This window comes from Peromyscus californicus, unplaced genomic scaffold (genome assembly GCF_007827085.1).
Source record: "Peromyscus californicus insignis strain IS unplaced genomic scaffold, ASM782708v3 Scaffold_2__1_contigs__length_46816999, whole genome shotgun sequence".
Classification (NCBI taxonomy): Eukaryota; Metazoa; Chordata; class Mammalia; order Rodentia; family Cricetidae; genus Peromyscus; species Peromyscus californicus.
This window is the reverse complement of record NW_026294540.1, coordinates 2,815,729-2,834,474: the sequence shown is the minus strand read 5'-3', so window position 1 is coordinate 2,834,474 and position 18,746 is coordinate 2,815,729. Positions and strand designations below refer to the sequence as shown.

The 18,746-nt window shown below is 50.8% G+C and overlaps 1 protein-coding gene across 1 annotated transcript in view; it reads left to right on the top strand.

The window, feature by feature from the left end:
- The window catches only part of Myo18b (myosin XVIIIB), a 218,096-nt gene that overhangs the window by 128,357 nt on the left and 70,993 nt on the right, over positions 1-18,746 (top strand). The window contains exons 36-39 of the mRNA XM_052754991.1: positions 1,474-1,590; positions 4,508-4,591; positions 5,426-5,563; positions 8,816-9,001. Coding sequence (XP_052610951.1) covers positions 1,474-1,590; positions 4,508-4,591; positions 5,426-5,563; positions 8,816-9,001 — 525 coding nt within the window. The remainder of the gene's footprint in view (positions 1-1,473; positions 1,591-4,507; positions 4,592-5,425; positions 5,564-8,815; positions 9,002-18,746) is intronic.

Below are 18,746 nucleotides of genomic sequence, written 5' to 3'. Positions count from 1 at the left end.
AACACCCAAAGTCCTTTTCAAAGTCCATAATTTCTCTAAAATTCCAAAATTTCTTTATAATTCCAAAGTCTCTTAACTGTGGGCTCTTATAAAAAAAAAGTTGAATATCTTTTTATTTCAAAAAAGGAAGATCCAGAGCATAGTAAATCAAAGCAAAACTAAACTTCAGCAGCATAAAAAAATCCACTAGTCGATGTCTTAGACCCCGTATGATCCTCTGAGCTCCAGGAGGCTCCATTTCTCCAGCTCTGAGGTTTGTGGCACACACAGCTTACCTGTAGACTCAGACAAGCTCTGCTCCACAGCTGCTGCTGTCCTCCATAAGTCAGGTCACCACTGTATGCACTTCTCTCAACACTCTTATCTCTCAGGACCCCACACGACAACCCACTGAGCTCAAAGCCCTCAATGGCTTTTGCAGCCCAAACTTCAAATAGCACCACAGCCCTTCCCAAAACACATGGTTGGATCTATCACATCAATACCCCCACAACATGGTTCCTATTTTCTGTCCTACTTAGAGTTTCTGTTGCTGTGGTGAAACACCATGACCAAAGAAACTTGGGAAGGGAAGGGTTTATTTTTTTTTTTCTTACTGTCTGAAGTTTATCACTGAAGGAAGTCAGAGCAGGAACCTAAAGATAGGAACTGATGAAGAGGCCATAAAGGAGTGTTGCCCCTGGCTTGCTCTACATGGATTGCTTCATCTGCTTTCTTATATACCCCAGGACCACTCATCTTGGTGGTAGTACCACCCACAATGGGTTGGGGCCTCTCACACTAATCATTCAAGAAAATGCCTATATATATATATATATATATATATATATATATATGTATATGTATATATATACGTATATATACACACACATATATATATGTATATATATAGGCACACACACACACACATATATATATATATATATATATATATAGAGAGAGAGAGAGAGAGAGAGAGAGAGAGAGAGAGAGAGAGAGAGAGAGAAAGAGAGGCATTTTCTCAACTGAGGTTCCCTCTTCTCAAATGACTCTAAGTTGTGTCCAGTTGATTAAAAAAAAAAACTAACCAGGACACACCTACACATGTACAAGCACATACATCCACAGGATGTGCCCACGTACATATAAAATCATCAAATACATGTGCAAAAGAAATACCTTTGGAGGGAAAACCCCCCAATCAAATCCACCCACCCACCCACACAACAGACACTGATTTGTCACCTGTTGGATGCCAAGTCTGGTGCTCAGTGCTGGGGATATGCCTGTGTATAGGACAAAGTCCCTGTTCTCAGGGACAATGCCGGTTTGTGCTTACATGCCTGTGCCGGGACCTTTAAATGCGTATGCATGGAGTCTTGGAGGTTCACACAGGCACAGAAACCTTCACAGGCCCTGCATCCACACCTGCCTGAACACTCAGTATGCACTAGCGCACACACCCTCACTGAGTGACCCTCTGCCCCCCTGCAGGTGGATGAGCAGCTGTACCGGCTGCAGTTTGAGAGGGCAGACCTCCTGAAACGCATCGACGAGGACCAGGATGACCTGAATGGCCTCATGCAGAAGCACAAAGACCTCATTGCCCAGGTCAGGACCATCTCCCAGCTTGTGAATTTGGTAGATGTAACAGCCCAGAGGTAGGTAGGAACTGTCAGTTCCACGCATCCCTGGGGAAAGATGGTGTGTCCTCTGGAGGGCAAACATGGACTTACTCATACGACCACCTCCCCATCCACACACATCCACCATACACACATCTACCCACCAATCCATCCATTCAGCTGTGTCTTAGTCACTGGTCCATCGCTGTGAAGAGACACCACGACCACGGCAACTCTTATAAAGGAGACATTTAACTGGGGCTGGCTTACAGTTTCAGAGGCTCAGTCCATTATCATCCTGGTAGATACACGTGGAGCTGGAGCTGAGCTGAGAACTTCATCCTAATCCGCAGGCAGAGAGAGAGAGAGAGAGAGAGAGAGAAGAGACACAGAGAGAGACAGAGGGGGAGGAAGGGGGAATTATAAGGTCTCAAATAGTGCCCCTCCCTGATGACTAAGCATTCAAATATGTGAGCCTATGTGGGCTCATTTTTATTCAAATGACCACAGTCTTTCTTCCCATGTGCCCACCCACCCATCCACACACCGATCCACTATCTACTCACTATGTCCATCAGTCCAGCCACCACCCACATACTCAGCCATCCAGTCTGTCTGTCTATCTGTTGTTTACTGAGGACTTGCTCAGTATTAGGCACTGTAAACAATGTCAAGGACACTTGGGTAAGCAAAGGGACATCCCATTCATTCCCTCTCCTGTTTGTGGCTTTGTGAGCCGAACAGATGTTGCCTCCAAGCTACCCGGAACAGCATGTGGTGGGAGGCGGGCTAGCAAACTGAGCTGAGAGTCCAGAAAAGGACTGAAATTGGGGACTGCTTCCCCGAGGAGGAAACCTGAATGAGGATCAGGAGTTAATGAGTTTGCAGTGGAACCATGGCATCGGGAAGGAGGACAGGTGTGTGTGGGAGGGAGGCACGTGCAAAGTGTCCACGGAGCCTTGGAGACTGATGAGGGGAAAGCAGCAGGCGTGCACTTGGGAGGCCAGGAGAAGGAGGACAGACCAGGCTCCCAGGAGGCTTCGTTTGAGGGGTGGCGGGAAGCGCTGTCAAACTTTGCGGGAGCGGAGTGGGAGAGGTGTGGCTGGCATGCTGCCCCACCCTGTCAACTCTGCTACTGTCCTAAGGAGTCTGGAGCTGAGGCATGGGGCTGGGCACTCAAAGCCACAGGGTCAGGCAAAGCGGAGGCAAAGCGGAGGGAAAGTGGGGGATGGGATGTGGACCCAGGCAGCAAGGAGACGAGGTGGCTGGGAAGAATTAGAGCTTTGGCTGGAGTAAGAGATGGGCCGAGGCTCCCTCGCAGGTTCCTGACCATATCCCAGGTGATAAAAGCTCAATCCAGGAGCATGGAACATCTTCCCGCTCATCCCCAGTGGTGATCCAGGAGGCATGTCCTCTTGCCTCCAAAGACCAATACCAGGCATGTCTGCAATACACAGAGATGTAACCCGAATAAGGAACGGAATCACCAGGGTTCCAGCCGCCACCATAGAGTGCCTGTGCCTGAGTTGTGGTTAATTTTGTCTGATGTGGAAATTGTTCTGTTCCGTCACAAGTGGAGAACATAACATGTGCTGTGACAAGTGAGCAAAACCATTCACATGGCAGAGCAGGAGCTAAGAGGCCTCCACATCCTCAGGAACCTCGCTCCCCAGAGACTGCCGAGCTTAGATGTCGCCTCCACATCCTACAGGCATTGTGACTCCCCTTTCTCTCTCCCTGACCTTGGAACTAACCAATGGAGGGGGCTGAGCGGACACTCAGCCCATTGTTACATGAGAGTCCCTGGCTGGCTATGGCTGGTGTCTGAGAGCAGGTTCCCAGTTCCCTGGCACACACAGTGCTTCCCTCTCAAGTTGGTTTTGTCATCGCCATGACTGGATGGAAGTCGCTGGAGGACAGGATTCCCCTAGTTCATGATCTCAGGAGTTTGGTGCCTGGTTGTTCGGCCCCAGGTGCTTGGGAAGGACATCACTGTAGCAAGAGTGTATGGCTCATGGCTGACAGGAAGCAGCAGAGCTTGGGCATGAAGGAGCCTGGACAGGGCACACCCCTGTGACCCCAAGTGACCTACTTCCTCCATCTAAGCTGCACCTTCTACAGTTCCACCAACTGCCTATTCAAATTTGAGATCTATGGATGGATTAAATTATCCCTGAAGGCAGAGTCCTGACTCTCACTTTCCAAAAGCCCTTTGGTGGCAAGCAGCTCCCCACTCTGCCCAGACTGTGGGAGACACTTCACATTCAAACCACAGTGCCACTCTTGGGATGTTGTACTGTCACCACGGGCAACACCATCTGTTCCAGGCTCTCCAACGTATGTCATGAAGAACACAGCAGTCACTGAATCCCTGAGCTGACGCCATGGAGTGACTCAGCAAACAGATGGAGTATTGGGAAGCCATGACTCAGCAAACAGAGATGGGGTGTTGGGAAGCCATGATTCAGCAAACAGAGATGGAGTATTGGGAAGCCATGACTCAGCAAACAGAGTTGGGGTGTTGGGAACTTGTGACTCAGCAAACAGAGATGGGGTGTTGGGAAGCCATGACTCAGCAAACAGAGTTGGGATGTTGGGAAGTTGTGACTCAACAAACAGAGATGGGGTGTTGGGAAGTTGTGACTCAGCAAACAGAGATGGGGTGTTGGGAAGTTTGACTCAGCAAACAGAGATGATGGGGTGTTGGGAAACCATGACTCAGCAAACAGAGTTGGGGTGTTGGGAACTTGTGACTCAGCAAACAGAGATGGGGTGTTGGGAAAGGGTAAGAGGCAACCTTTAAGGCCCAATCGTTGTCACCGAAGTTCTGCTCGAGGGACCTGCGGGTCGGGGAAGAGGTGATTCTTGAGAGGGCCTCTTCTTCTTGTTTCCTGCCTCACCAGTCTGCTGCTGACATCGGGCAGATTCAGGAGCTACAGCTGCAGCTGGAAGAAGCCAAGAAGGAGAAGCAGAAGCTGCGGGAGCAGGTATGTGCTCAGAGCCGCCATGCTGTGGGAGAGGGAAGGTTCCCCCTGGGCCCTCAGGATCACCACCCAGTCATTTGCTCAACTTCAGTCATGTGTCAAGTGAATCCAGAAAGTCCTAGTGGGCAGACGGACAGATCCACCCACTCTCCTCACAGTTGCCTGTTCCTGCCCCCCACACCGGTGGCCCATGCTCCATTCAGGGCAGGCTTCTCTCTCGCTCCTGCCTCCCGCCCTGAGAAATCCCTCCCAGAAAGAACAGAGGATGCCTGTGAGTCAGGCCCACACCCCTCTGGGAGCTCTTCCATTGGAGCCCCATCCCTCTAAACCTCAGTACGGAGCTGGCCATTTTTAGCCACAGACTTCTCAAAGCCCTGCTAGAGCTGATGCTCGCGCCTGTCAGCGTGGCCAGGTCTCATCACACTTAGGCGCTGAATCCCAACAAGCCCAACAAAGAGAGAAGCAGCACTAGCCACCGGCCGGCTGCTGGTCCCGTGATGAAAATGGGGACATGGCAGCCCCCGCAGGAAATGACATGCCCTTGCTCACATAAACAGAAAGCAGGCTTCAAGCTCCCAGCATCCCTTGCTGTGTCTATAGATGCAGGAGTTTCTCCCCAGGCAGCTTGGCCCTTTATCATAGCAGGGGAAGAGATGAATGAATACAAGTCTTGCTTTGTCCCCAAAAGGCTCTCAGCACCTGCTGCTCTGGGTCAGGGTGAAGGTGAGCGGTGCTGGCCTGTATGGGCGGTCAACGTGTAGCGGTTGAGCGGAGAACTGGTGCCAGGGGTGGGACTCTGGGGTCAATGGTGCCAGTGGACTCCTCAATGTGCCCCAGCTGCAGGTGGCACAGCTGCGTATCCAGTACCTGGAGCAGTCCACCGTGGACCGCGCCATCGTCAGCAGGCAGGAGGCTGTCATCTGTGACCTGGAGAACAAGACGGAGTTCCAGAAGGTGCAGATGAAGAGATTTGAGGTACCTAGGACGCATGAGCTGCTGGGGGCTGGGCAGGGAGGGCTGTGTGAGCCCACCTCTGCCACTCATCACTTGGTTTGAATGCCTAGCTTGAGACAAATCCGACCGCTCCATCTGTTCTCATCCCTCCCTTTTTCTTTTAATCCTTTGTTCTTCTGCATACTTCCTGGAGCCGACCATGCACCCATCCATCCTCCTCCTCCTCTGTCTACCCCTATCACATCTTCAGGCAACTCCTTCCTCTTTAGCCTGTTTCTACTCTGACTCTCATCACCCCGCTCTCCTATGTCCTCTCCTCTCCTTCCCTCTCCCTCCTCTTTCTCTTCTTCAGCCCCAGGCTCCATGGCCCACCCTTGAGTCCATGGGTACCACTCTACCCATCTCTGCCTATCTACTCATCCTCTCGTATACCCCAAATTATTTGTGGGCAGTTTTGGTCACACCCATCTGTGAAGCTCCATGTTGGTATGTAGAGGACAGGCACAGTACAGAATAGGGCCAGGACTGTTCAGATGGAGCCTTCCAGCATGGAGAGCCCAGCTGGCTTCCAGGATGAGGTCTGCCACGTAACAAGACCCTGGTGGGCTTGGACGGGGTTTGGCGAGGACGTTGACATCAGTCTTGAGGTGATAATTCCAGTGTGTGTTCACTTCTGTGGACCAAGGGCATGGGACATTTACAGAGGTTACCTCCATTGCTGAAATCCTCCACCATACCACTCTGTGCTTGGCATTCAGTAACATTGTGCAGGGTGGGGAGAAAGGACAGGCCTCACCATTAGAGAGGAAGCATGGCCCCCAAAGGCAAGCTGAGGGTCAAATAGGAATTGATTGACACCTGCCCTGACCCTCCCCTTGGGGTCTGTGTTCTAATTTCTCTGCAGCCCTTCCTCACCCTTTACCACAGCATGTTTGGATGTGAAAGGCCCTGCCCCTCATTCTGAGACTCTCCCAACCCCAGGACATGCAGTCTTTGATATGGCTGCTATGGATAAACAGGAGAAAGACTTGTTGACCTTGACCTTCATAGATTTTCCAAGCAGATCCAGGAACTACCCAGGCAGGGGCCCTCCAGAACCTTGGAAATACTGAAGACTGTACTGAATGGTTGCCTACGCCATGCCAGCTCTATGGAGTTCTTATTCAGTTCTAGCATAGACGACTGATAGCAGGATGGTAGCACCTGAAAGATCCCAGCCTTGTAACTGTGGCCTCTGTCACTGTTATCTAAACACAGTGTGTCCCTGTTGCCAAGGGTCACTGGAGATGCTGTCATGACTCCCCTTTCCCCCTGACAATCTCTAAAATGGATCCTAAAGGGGCAGCTCCCTATTGGGTGATGGTGTCTGACCCTGAGTTCATCTCCTCTAATCACAGATCCCAGAATTCTCAGCAAGGCTTGAAGTAGTCACATGACAATAGTCACATGACCCTTGCCTGTATTGACACTCTGCTGTTTGCCCGCTGGGTCCCACAGATCAGTGGGTTCCAGGCTTGTTGGCTGCCTAATGAATCTGATAGCCCTGAGGTTTTTCTAGGGTCCAGGGGTGTCTAGAATGCTGATGTCTTCATCCCTTCATTATGTCTGACGGGTTTCTGTCCCCAGGAAAGGCAGAGCATGGAAGGTGGCTTCACCCAAGACTCTCGTTCATAAACCCAGAAGCCAATAGTTTGGTTGAGCAGATGTTAATCCAGCATGACTTGTCTCTGGGGTGTCCTTCCACTTCCTAGACCTCAGAGGCATAGGGCCAAGATTATCAGGCTCCCTTCTGCAACCCTGTTTGTGCCAAATGCCTAGCTTAACATGTTAGATCCTGGCAGTGCCCTGGAACACAAATGCAAGAACCTGGACCACAGGACCAATCACTTACCCAGGGTCATACAGCACAAAGAGGCAGAGGCAGGATTTGAACCCAGAGCCTCTTGGAAGCAGATTCTCCATGTGTTTGTCCCATAGTCTCTCAGGATAGTTCTTATTTCAAAGGGAATTCTTATTTTGGGAGGCGAAAATCACGATTTTTTTCATTTAATTGTTATTTTGTTTTTCATTTTTCTTTTATTTTTAAGATTATTATATAATCAGATGATCTCCCCTTCCCTTTCCTCCCTCCAAGCTCTTTCGTCTATTCCTCCTTTCTCTCTTTCAAAGTCACGGCCTCTTGTTTCATTGATTGTTGTTACATGCATACATGTATGTAACATATATATTCCTAAATATAACCTGCTTGAGCTATATAATATTACTTTCATGCATGTTTTCAGGACTGACCATTTGATACTGGATAACCCAGCCAGTGTTCCTCCCTGAGGAAGACTAAGAAACCACAATTAAATTTTTTTTTTTTTTACTTTTATTGATCCTTTGTGGATTTCACATCATGTATTCTGTTCCCACTTATCTCCCTGTCCCCTCACATCTGCCCTCTGCCCTTTCAACCTCTCCCCAAAACAAAACCAAATTTAAAAGAAAAACCAAACCAAACAAAGAAACAAAAAAGAAGAATCTTGTCGTGGAAGCTGTGGTGTGGCCCCTTGAGACACACAGTTAACCCTTCAGTCTGTCCGTCTTTACTTGCAAGTGTTCATTATCACAAGTTGTTGGTCTGGCTGGAGGCCTCTGCTTTCTGCTACACCAGGGATAATGGGCTCTCCCTGGGGGCTCCTCTTGGATATCCTGTTGTTGGCCTGTGTCATGGAGATCCTGCTGTTTTGGATCTGTAGGTTCGTCCCTTTCACATGCTCCAACAGTTCACAGATTCAGTGGAGGTTGGGGTGGCCAACTCATAGCCCTGGTTCTAGGCCTGGCTGGTAGCTGGGTTGGTCAGCTCGATGACTTTCCCTCATTGTCACTACCCAGCTGAGCTCTGCTGCACTCCCTCAGCCAGCTCACCCAATGCAGCCTGCAGCAAGGAGCAGGGCCCTCAGATCTGGGTCCCCCCACTCATGTGGCTAGGACCAGCTCTATTGTTTTGCTCAGGCAAGGGGCAGGGCCCTCTCTCCAGATTGCTGTAGGGGGCATATGAGGGGGGCAGGGCCAGCTCTCCTTTTCTCAAGCCTTCAGGGTTGGCTCACCTGTGACCCTGATAACAGGGTCAACTCTAGTGTGCTGCCCAGACGGAAACCACGATTCTTAACCTGGATCACTTGGCACAAACGTGCAGAGCCCCAGGGAAGGATCCCACTTTTTGGGAGACCTTGCTTCGGACCTCTGGTTTCTCCGGGTGAGATCAACCATGCTTTCTGCTCTTCCCAGGTCCTAGTAATCCGTCTTCGGAACAGCCTGATCAAGATGGGCGAGGAGTTGTCCCAGGCAGCCAAGTCAGAGGCCCAACAGCGGGACAACAGCCAATATTATCAGCGGCGCCTGGAGGAGCTAAAGGCAGAGATGCAGGAACTGGCCCGGCGGGAAGAGGAGGCCAGCCGTCGATGCATGGAGCTGGTGAGGCCCGGCCCTCAAGGGCTCTTGTGCAGTTGAGCATCTGAGCTGGGGTAGAAACTTAGTTTGTGGGTATGCGTTCGTGATGGCAGACTCTTGCGCCTTTTTGGTGAGGGTTACCAAGGAGAGAGAAACAGAAGGCATGAGCTGAGAGATAACACTGACCTTGGCTGTGAACTCTTGAGGTGGACCCAAAGCCAACCGATGGCCTTCTCTGTGGCTGGAAGCATCTAGACTCAGGCCAGTGGTCTCTGCCTCATATAGGGAAGGCCGAGGACAGGGTGGCCTCAGGCAACATGGAGGGGAACACTCTGTCTGTCTTTCCTGGTGTTTCAGCCCCTGTCACAGTATGGAATGCTCACAGCAACTGTAGTGTGCAGAGTGGGGAAACTGAGGCTTCAGCTGCCACTTGTGGTAAATGTGGATTCGTTTCTGGGCTTGGAGCAGAGACAACAAACGCAGAAAATGGAAGAGGTGTCTAGAAAATCCTGTACTGAGCATGCACAGTGTACCCATTCTGAGTGAAATGCTCCCCATGGGAACTTATATCCGTCATGAAGATGGGGAAACTGAGGCCCTGGGCTATCCAACATGCCAAAATGAGGCTCAGTGAAGGGACAGTTACTTGCTTGAGGTCACATGGGTCTGTAGCTCTAGTCAATAGGCCTCTTTATATCCATGGTGCAGATCAAGTGCATTTTTAAATTTGTTTTCTGCCATGTGGGAATTTCCTCCATCTTTTGATGTATTGTTCTAAGAACAGTTCCCTGTAGGGATCCCAGGGCACATGACAGCATCAGTCTTGGGGACAGGCATATTGAAGTCTTCAGGGTTCTTATTCTGCAATGGGGGGAGGGGCAGCACCCTCCCCCCTTCACACCCCCCCCCCATTGCCCACTGTCACTCAGTCTTCCAGCAAGTGAACCTGCACTCACACTGTCCCTCAGGTCCTCAAAGTAAGATCATTTCCCCATGCCGACCTGTGACTGGGCTTACCCACTGTCCTCCACCGCAAATGAGTTTCTGAAGCCACCATCCTCCACAGCCAGAGTCTAGCTGTCAGCTCCACCCTTGACAGGTCAGCTGCCTGGGTGGTGACAGGTGAGGTGCTGTAGAGAGACTGAGGTCCCCAGACAAGTCCAGGGCCCTGGCTGGAGTTTCCTCTCCCGCCCTGAGGGAGAGAAAGGCTTTCCTCCGATTGACAAGCAGGGTTCATTAGCAGCCCACTTCCCATGTCACCGCCTGTCCGTGTCAGCTCTGGCCAGGAGGAAAGCCACCCTATCCTCCATCTCCTGTGATGTCTTTGTTAGCTGGCTGTGCACGTGGACACACTGGTCCATCCGATGGCGGCTTTTCTTCCCTCTAGGCTGTCTCCCTGCTCCCATGTCCTCTCTCCCTCTTTTCCATTTCCCCTCTGTAACTGCTTTCCTAGGGTAATGGGCAGCTCTTTCAACTACTGGGAAAATTAGACAGATGTCGCTGTTGCAAAAGCCCCAGGCAATTTGGAAGGTCTCAGAGCAACCTTGAGATATGTGGGTATTAAAACAAGGGACTGCAAACTGGGGGTGGTTAAAGCCACAGACTGAGGTCTCAAATGTGGTGGAGATCAGAGTCTGAAATGGAGCATGCCGGATCATACTCACTCTGAAGACCCCACCCCCACCCCCCATCCCCCACCTTCCCTGCCTCCTGGTGGCTGCAGGTCCTGGCAGCAAAGCTCTAGCCTGTGCCTCCGTCTCCACAAATCTTATTTCCTGAGGGTGCAGGCCTCAGCGGTCCCTCTGTACTTGTGAGGACGGTTACCCCTGGGTTTGGAGCACACCCTAAATGGAGGTTGTGTTGATCCTGCAAATAAACTCACATTCACGATCCTGGGTGGACATGTGTCAGGGAAGGCCACCTGGAACTCACCGTAGGAGTTCAGGCTTCACTGAACCCTGCTCAGCTGCCATGACAAAGGCATCTGGCATATCCCATGGTCCCTTTCGGGCTTCTGGGGTGACATGGACAAGTTAACTTGGCAGTGGTTTGTATTGGTTACTCCCATCCCCGTGACTCTGTGACTGATACTCCCAACAGAAACAACCTTAGTTAGGGGGAGAAGGCTTATCTTGGCTCAGGTTTCCAGAGCTCTCAGCCTTCATGGCTGTGAAGGCACAGGGTGGGAGCCGCCCATTCGGTGACAGCAGAGGTTGGTGACATTCTCTGTTCACACAGTGCAGAGCAGGGACAGAAAGAACACACCTGAACCAAGGAGGAATTTAACCTTCAAAAGCCACCCACAGTGATCAACTTCAGCCCACCAGGCTTCACAGCCTAAAGGCTCCAGAACCTTCAAAGGAGGGCCACATGCTGGGAACCTGAGCCTGAAAGGGACATTTCCAATTCAAATCACCACAGCCTCTTGTCAGAGTGGCTGTCCCCCAGGTTATCAGTATATTCCTGGCCTTTGGGACTCTGTGGCAGGAAGGGAGAGGTCTGGGCTAACACAGGCACTCGACAGGCATGATGAGGAAGGAGCGGGGGGGGGGGGGGGGGGGGGGGGGGGGGTGTCTCAAGGTCCCCACTGTATGGAAGTGAGGTCACTGGAGAAACAAAGTGCTTGCTGTCGTTTGAAGACACCTTGCTGCTAAGGCCAGTCTCCCTGCTCTGGTATCCTGGGACCACCCTGGGCTTCTCATAGATCTTATTCCATCTGTCCTGGTCAAGGTCCACGGCCAGGACCAGCATATCTTCCCTTGTATCTTCTCTCACAATTCTGAGCAGAAGTCAGAGCGCTGGTCCATTCGTTCATGTTAGATGTGTCCTCAGAGTACCTACCGTGTGTCAAGCATCATGGTGGGCTAGGCATCCTCAAAGCAGCCCACCCGTGGGGAATGCAGAACTGTTACAACTTGGGTCCTGGCCTTTCTGAGGCAAGGTGTGGTGGCGGGAAGTTAGGTCCCTCAGGGGCATGCCCGTGAAGGGGTACCGGGATTCCAGGCCCTTCCCGCCTTTCTCTTTGCTGCTTAGCTTCTGTAAGGGAAGTAGCTGCCTCTGCCATGTTCCCTCACAGTGTTCCGAAGCAGCAGGGCAAGAGGCCCAGGACTGCGACCTCTGACCACGAGCCCAGACTAACCTTTGTCTCAGGGGTTTTGTCGCTGTAGCGGGAAGGTGGCTGACGCAGCACTCATCACTGGTGCCTTTTGCACAGCTGCAGCCTCCTCTACAACGAGCCAGAATCCTCACCGGCAAACCTCAGAGCCATGTTCCACTCAGCCCTGAGTCTTCCTCCATGCACAGCACTGCCACCGCAGACCCATGTTCTAGAGCAAAGTGTTGCTCACTGCACCTTCCATTTTAGAATTAAAGTCTCCCAGAAGGAAGAAAGGTAATTTCCTAACTCCATAATTCAAGTGTTCACCCATATATCTGTCTATCCACCCATCTACCCATCCATACCCACCCATCCATCCACCCATCAAACCATCCTTCCGTCCATCCTCCCACCCTCCCACCCATCCATCTATGCATCCATCTACTCACCCACCCATCCATCCATGCATCTATCCACCCACCCATCCACCCATCCATCCATCCATTCATTCTCCCACCCACCCCCACCCACCCATCCATCCATCCATCCATCCATCCACCCACCCACCCACCCATCTATCCATCCACCCATCAAAACCATCCTTCTATCCATCCTCCCACCCTCCCAACAATCCATCTATGCATCCATCTACTCACCCATCCATCCATCCATCCATCCATCCATCCATCCATCCATGCATCTATCCATCCATCCATCCATCCATCCATCCATCCATGCATCTATCCATCCATCCATCCATCCATCCATCCATCCATCCATCCATCCATGCATCTATCCACCCACCCATCCATCCATCCACCCTTCCATCCATCCACCCTTCCATCCATCCTTCCATCCATTCATCCTTCCATCCATCCACCCACCCATCCATCCAACTATCCATCCATCCACCCACCCATCCTTCAGCCATCCTCTGATTCTCTCAATGAATGTTGAGTTTGTTGAATATTGTTGAAATATTGACCATCAACTCTGCCAGGCCGGGAACATAAAGGGGCAGAGGTGGGAGGTTGCCCAGGACAGTAGCACCTGGGATGACAAAACTGGAGTTGTTGACCTTGTGTGTCTAGCACTGAAGTCTTCCTTGAGATAGCCCTGTCCTTTTGGTTCAGCCCTGCTGAAAAATGGCTCCATTGTAGGAGACTAAGAAGGATTCTGGGCCCCTGGGACCCATGAGCCGTCACAAGGATGTTGATGGATCTTCTGTCTGCATTCCTTTCCGCCTGTCCCTGGCCAGCTCCATTTGTCACAGCTGTTGTTGGTTTAAAGGGCTGTGAACTGTTGCATGTGGGTGATTGATCCCCCAGCTGGCTCACCGGCACATCCAGATCAGCATCCATTACCCCACCAATGGAACGTCTCTCCTTGCGAAATAAGAAAAATGAGCTCTGCCCATTAATTTTAGTGGATGTACTATTCCTGGCAACTCCAGGCGCCATTGTGGAGAGAAGAATATTCTGTCTCTAAATCACTCAAGTTCCTTTGTCACTGGGATACAAGACAGCTCGTCTCTGAATTTATAGTCTGTTGTTCTTCAGTTACCCCAGAGCCCAGAAGAACCAGCTTGGTCCCTGGACCGGCTGTCCAGGGAAGTTGTGGGGCTGATGGTGTTGGGGAGCCTACCCACCACCTGCTTCCATCCTGACATCCCTGTGGTGAAAGCTATGTCTCTCAGGAAACACAGGTTTCCCAGTCTGAGCAAACTTACAGGGCTCTTGGCTAGGAGCCCCTTTCCCTAGGGTGATAGTTTCAGAGCCTTTGAAATACAGCCCCTGCGGGCTTCTCAACCTTACCTCCACACTTCAGCACTGAGACCCACCACCTTCCTACCTGACTTGCCTCCTGCCTCTGCCTGTGGCCTCCCTGGTGATTCAGGCCGGCTTCTACACAGTGCAGGACTCACCGGCTCTTTATCAGCACCTCCTCTCTCCTCCTGCCATGCAGACAGATCGGGTTTCACTTGCTGTGGGAGAAGTTAGTCACGGCAGGAGTGGACTCTGAGAGAAGCAGCTTGGCGCCAGCCAGATGTCTCAGTGGGTAAAGGTGCTCAGCACCAATGCTGATGGCCTGAGTTGGATTCCCACACGGTGGAAGGAGAGAGCTGATTCCTGAACATCGTCCTCTGCTCTCCACAGATGCTGTCTCACACGGCATTCAGTAAAAAGCTAGAGAATGGCTGCTGTGTGCCCGGGCCCTACCCAGGTCCCCTGAGAAAGAAACCGGTTATGGGGCCGCAAAGCTGAATGTTCAGCCTTCTGTACTCATCTCTCTCATCCCAGATCCTTCCGCCTCGTGCCAGTGAGTGACAAATTGCCTCCCTTCCCCCTGTTGCTCACGGAACTAACTGCTCTTATTGCCTGGGAGATCAAAGTGTGTATTGATCCTACGGGGCTTTTATAACAGTTACTGAAAAACGGATGTCCTAAATCAAGAAGGATCCATGATGTCCCAACTCAGGAGACCAGAAGTCTGCAATCGAAGTGTTGGCAGGGCCACTGCCCTCCTGTAGGTTCCAGGAGGGACGCTGTGCTCTTATCCATAGTCTGGTGGCTCCAGGTGACCCTTGGCAGGTGGCTGCACCAGGTGGTCTCCGCTTCTGTCTCCACATGGCTTTCTCTTCTCTACCGACTGTCTCTGTGTGCCCTTCTTCCACAGCATTTGTGACTGCTCGTATCATTGTGGCCATTTGGCTCCTGGCTTTAGAGGATCCAGCATGGTAGGAAAGCTGTGGTGGAGAGTTCGGTTCATGTCATGGTAGACCAAGAAGCAGAGGGCAAAATGGTAACACTCAGGGATGACGTCAATCCCAAGGACCTACTTCCTCTAGATTGACCTCATCCCCTGAGTTCTCAGAACCTCCCCCAAATAGTGCCACCAAGACCTTGCAGATCGTAAGCCTGTGGGGGGACATTTCATATTCAAGCCGTTACCAGACCCTGACCCAGCCTCACCATCCTCATTAGCTACTTTTGCGAAGGCCCTGTCTCCAAAGTGTCACCCTTTGAGGCTCCAAATGGATATCAATGGGGGTGGGGTGCACCCCCTAACCGTCTATTGGGCAGCAGAAAGGACAAACCCTCAGATGCCTTAGCTAGGATGGCATAACCTGTTCCCACCTGTGAAACACAGGGTATAGCCGCTTGCCCACAGTATACAGAAGTGCCAAATAATAGCATACAGTAGGCGCTCACCAGCTGCCATTTGGTTTCTTTCTCCTCTCTTCTCCCCTGATGTGATCTGCCCTCCCTTCCCCTGCTCTACTTTCTACCCCATGGGGGTCCTATCAGTTCAGTTTGTGGTTTAGGTGACAGTGAGAGCTGGTGCCCCCCACTTTCTCCCTGCCGGGGCTCTGGACCAAGGGCTTTACATCTAGTTCTCATTCTTTATTTTTACCAGCAGAGGAACCAGGCAATGCCTCCCACATCTTAGTACGTGACAAAGTAAGAATCTGAACCCAGGCCCGAGCCTCTTACCGCCTATTTTTGGACACAAACATCTTAGACTCATGGTGTTTACTCATTGAAGTTCGTTTTCAGGACAATCACAAAAATTATTACTTTTTATTGTGTGACTTAGGGTTCCCCAACTGCAGTGTTATTAATTCTCAGGGGCAGGCTGCTGTAGGATACGTTCTAACAAACTTAGCAGCACCCTTGTCCTCTATCCGCTAGGAACAAACAGCATCCCTGCTCCAAGTCGCCACTATCAGTGGCTCCAAACATTACTGAACAACCCAAAGTCACTTGCTACAGGTGGTCTGACCAAATCCTCACGGTCCCTGTTGGGGTGGCATCTGTGCAGTGTCCCACCTTACAGAGGATTCAGTGGAGGCTCAGGGATACCGTGGGATATACCCCAGGTCACAAGGCAACTGGAGAGGAGGCTCATGGGAAGAGAGAGTTGAGAATGGGCAAAGGGAGAAACTTAAGTTTCTATACAGAGAAAAAGGAGAGTAGCACCCGTCAGAACCCAGTGGTACCCTTTTGAGACCCAGAGGCAACATCACGGTGGATTCCAATTCCGGGCGGAATTGAAAGCCTCGCCATGGACTGTGTACTTTTAATAATGTTTAAATAAAACATGGGAGCATGGGTGTGATCTCCTCCCCACGTCTGGCTTGTCAGCGCCCTGGCGGGCTCATAAATAGTTAATGGACAGCCACTTACAGCTCTCCTTCTGTTAAACCCAGCATCAATTTTATATGCCCATGAATTATGGATCTACCATTGCTTTGGGGTGCATTTTCCACCTTCAAATGGGAAAAAAAAATTAAACGAAATCCAGGTCTTAAGGAAATGAGGGGCCTGGCCCCGCCTCTGTGCCCATCCATTTCACTTGAACAAAGAAGGCGTCCCAGAGTATCATACATGGGTGAGCTGGATCTCACAGCATCCACCAGACCCTGGGACAGACAGTGGAGTGAGCGCCAGGGAGTACTCAGCTGACTCTTCATGGAGACATGCCCTGGCTTCTAGTGGCTGCCCATTCCCATGGTGTAAATTCTCCCACCTGAAGCTGAGTACACAGCGTCACTAAACATACAGTGGGGAGATCCAGGCACACGGGACACCGCCATACGTCATTCCCCCAATAGATAAAATAAAACCGAAACTCCAGAAAGTTGGATCACAGAAAAGCACTGGTGGAGAAATGTGACATTCTTGTCTTTAATATAATTATTTCATTGTCAGTTCGTATGATTTAATTTTTCCTAATAGTGGTGTTTGACACCTTGCTTGCGAGTCTGCTGACAGTTTAATAACAAGCCCGCTAGCTCTGTGCCGCCTGTGACTCTCCCTGGAGTAGGGATCTCCCGGGGTGGGGCTCCAGTACTCTGCTTAGGAGGTTACCGGGGAGGGGAAGGAGAGAGGTTTAGCTTTAGAAGGCTGTGAAGTCAAATCTCACGGCCCACCGTCTTTTCAAAAGCAAGTGTGCCATTCCAGAAGGCTTGCGTCCTAGGGCTCTGGAAACTTAGTACAATCAGAGCCGGGACAGTGGCTTGGTGGGTAAGGTGCCCACCATGCTGGCATGAGGACCTGAGTTCCATTCCCTCCCAGCATCTGGGCGTGGTGGTGCGTGCTTGCAGTTCCAACTCTGTGGAGACATCTCTGAGGAGTGCTGGCTGGCAAGCCTAACCTGATTGGCAAGCTCCAAGTCCCAGTGTGCTGTGGGATGGTCTGTATGTCAAATGTGTTGCTGATTGGTCAATGAATAAATCACTGATTGGCAGTGGCCAGGCAGGAAGTATAGGCGGGACTAACAGAGAGGAGAATTGAGAGAACAGGAAGCTGGGTGGGAGAGACACTGCCAGCCGCCATCAGGACAAGGAAGATGTAAAGTACCGGTAAGCCACAAGCCACATGGCAAGGTATAGATTAATAGAAATGGATTAATTTAAGCTGTAAGAACAGTTAGCAAGAAGCCTGCCATGGCCATATAGTTTGTAACCAATATAAGTCTCTGTGTTTATTTGGTTGGGTCTGAATGACTGTGGGACTGGCAGGTGTCAGAGATTTGTCCTGACTGTGGGCCAGGCAGGAAAACACTAGCTACACCAGTGAGAGACCCTGTCTCAAAAAACACATGGTGGACTACCTCTGGAGAACCATACCCAACACACACACCACACCACACCACACCACACATACATTCACACACACACACACACACACACACACCCACACCACACATATACACCCCCCACACCATACACATATACACCACACACACACACACACACCACACATATACACACCCCCACACACCATACACATACACACACCAAACACACACATACACATACACCACACATGTACACACATCCACACCATATACACACACATCCACACACACAATACACACGCCACACACACATACATACACCACACATGTACACACACATACATCACACATGTACACACATACACAACCACACATACAACACACATACACATACCACACACACATACAACACACACATACACATATATATACATACATATACCACACATGTACACACATATACATACACATACACCACACATGTACATACACACATACCACACACATACACACATACTCGCACACACTCATACATATATATACCACACAAGTACACACACACACACACACACACACACACACACACACACACACAAAACAAAACACTGAAGCAATCAGTTCAGGCCCCTCTCTCGCTCTGCCTACCCTGTGATTCCTGAGATTCCCTGTTCTCTCCTTTCTCCTGTTTCCCCTGGAGTCTGCCCACATCCAGGGAGAGCCCTGAGAAGCCCAAAGCTAGACCCTGTTCCGTGTCAGATTTTGTTTTTGCTTCTTTATGCTGTTTTTGTGCTCAGTGGGCCGTGTGTCCTGTGTGCAGACTGGCACACCGCCCTTCCCAGCTTGCCCCAGGCGTCCACCCGGCCCAGGGCTTAGCGTTGATTTTACAAAAGCTCTGAGCATTTTCTGCTTGCAAATGTGGACTCGAGCTCATAAAGATGAATTATTTGGGCTGGGAAGTGAAGTATTTAAAAAGTCGTTCCATATGGAGGGCATTTGGGGCCACAAGCCGGGTGTAAATAATGTACTTTATGGTCCCGCGGCAGGGAGGTAGTTTCCTAATTACTGCCGGTTACCATTATCTCAGTGTAG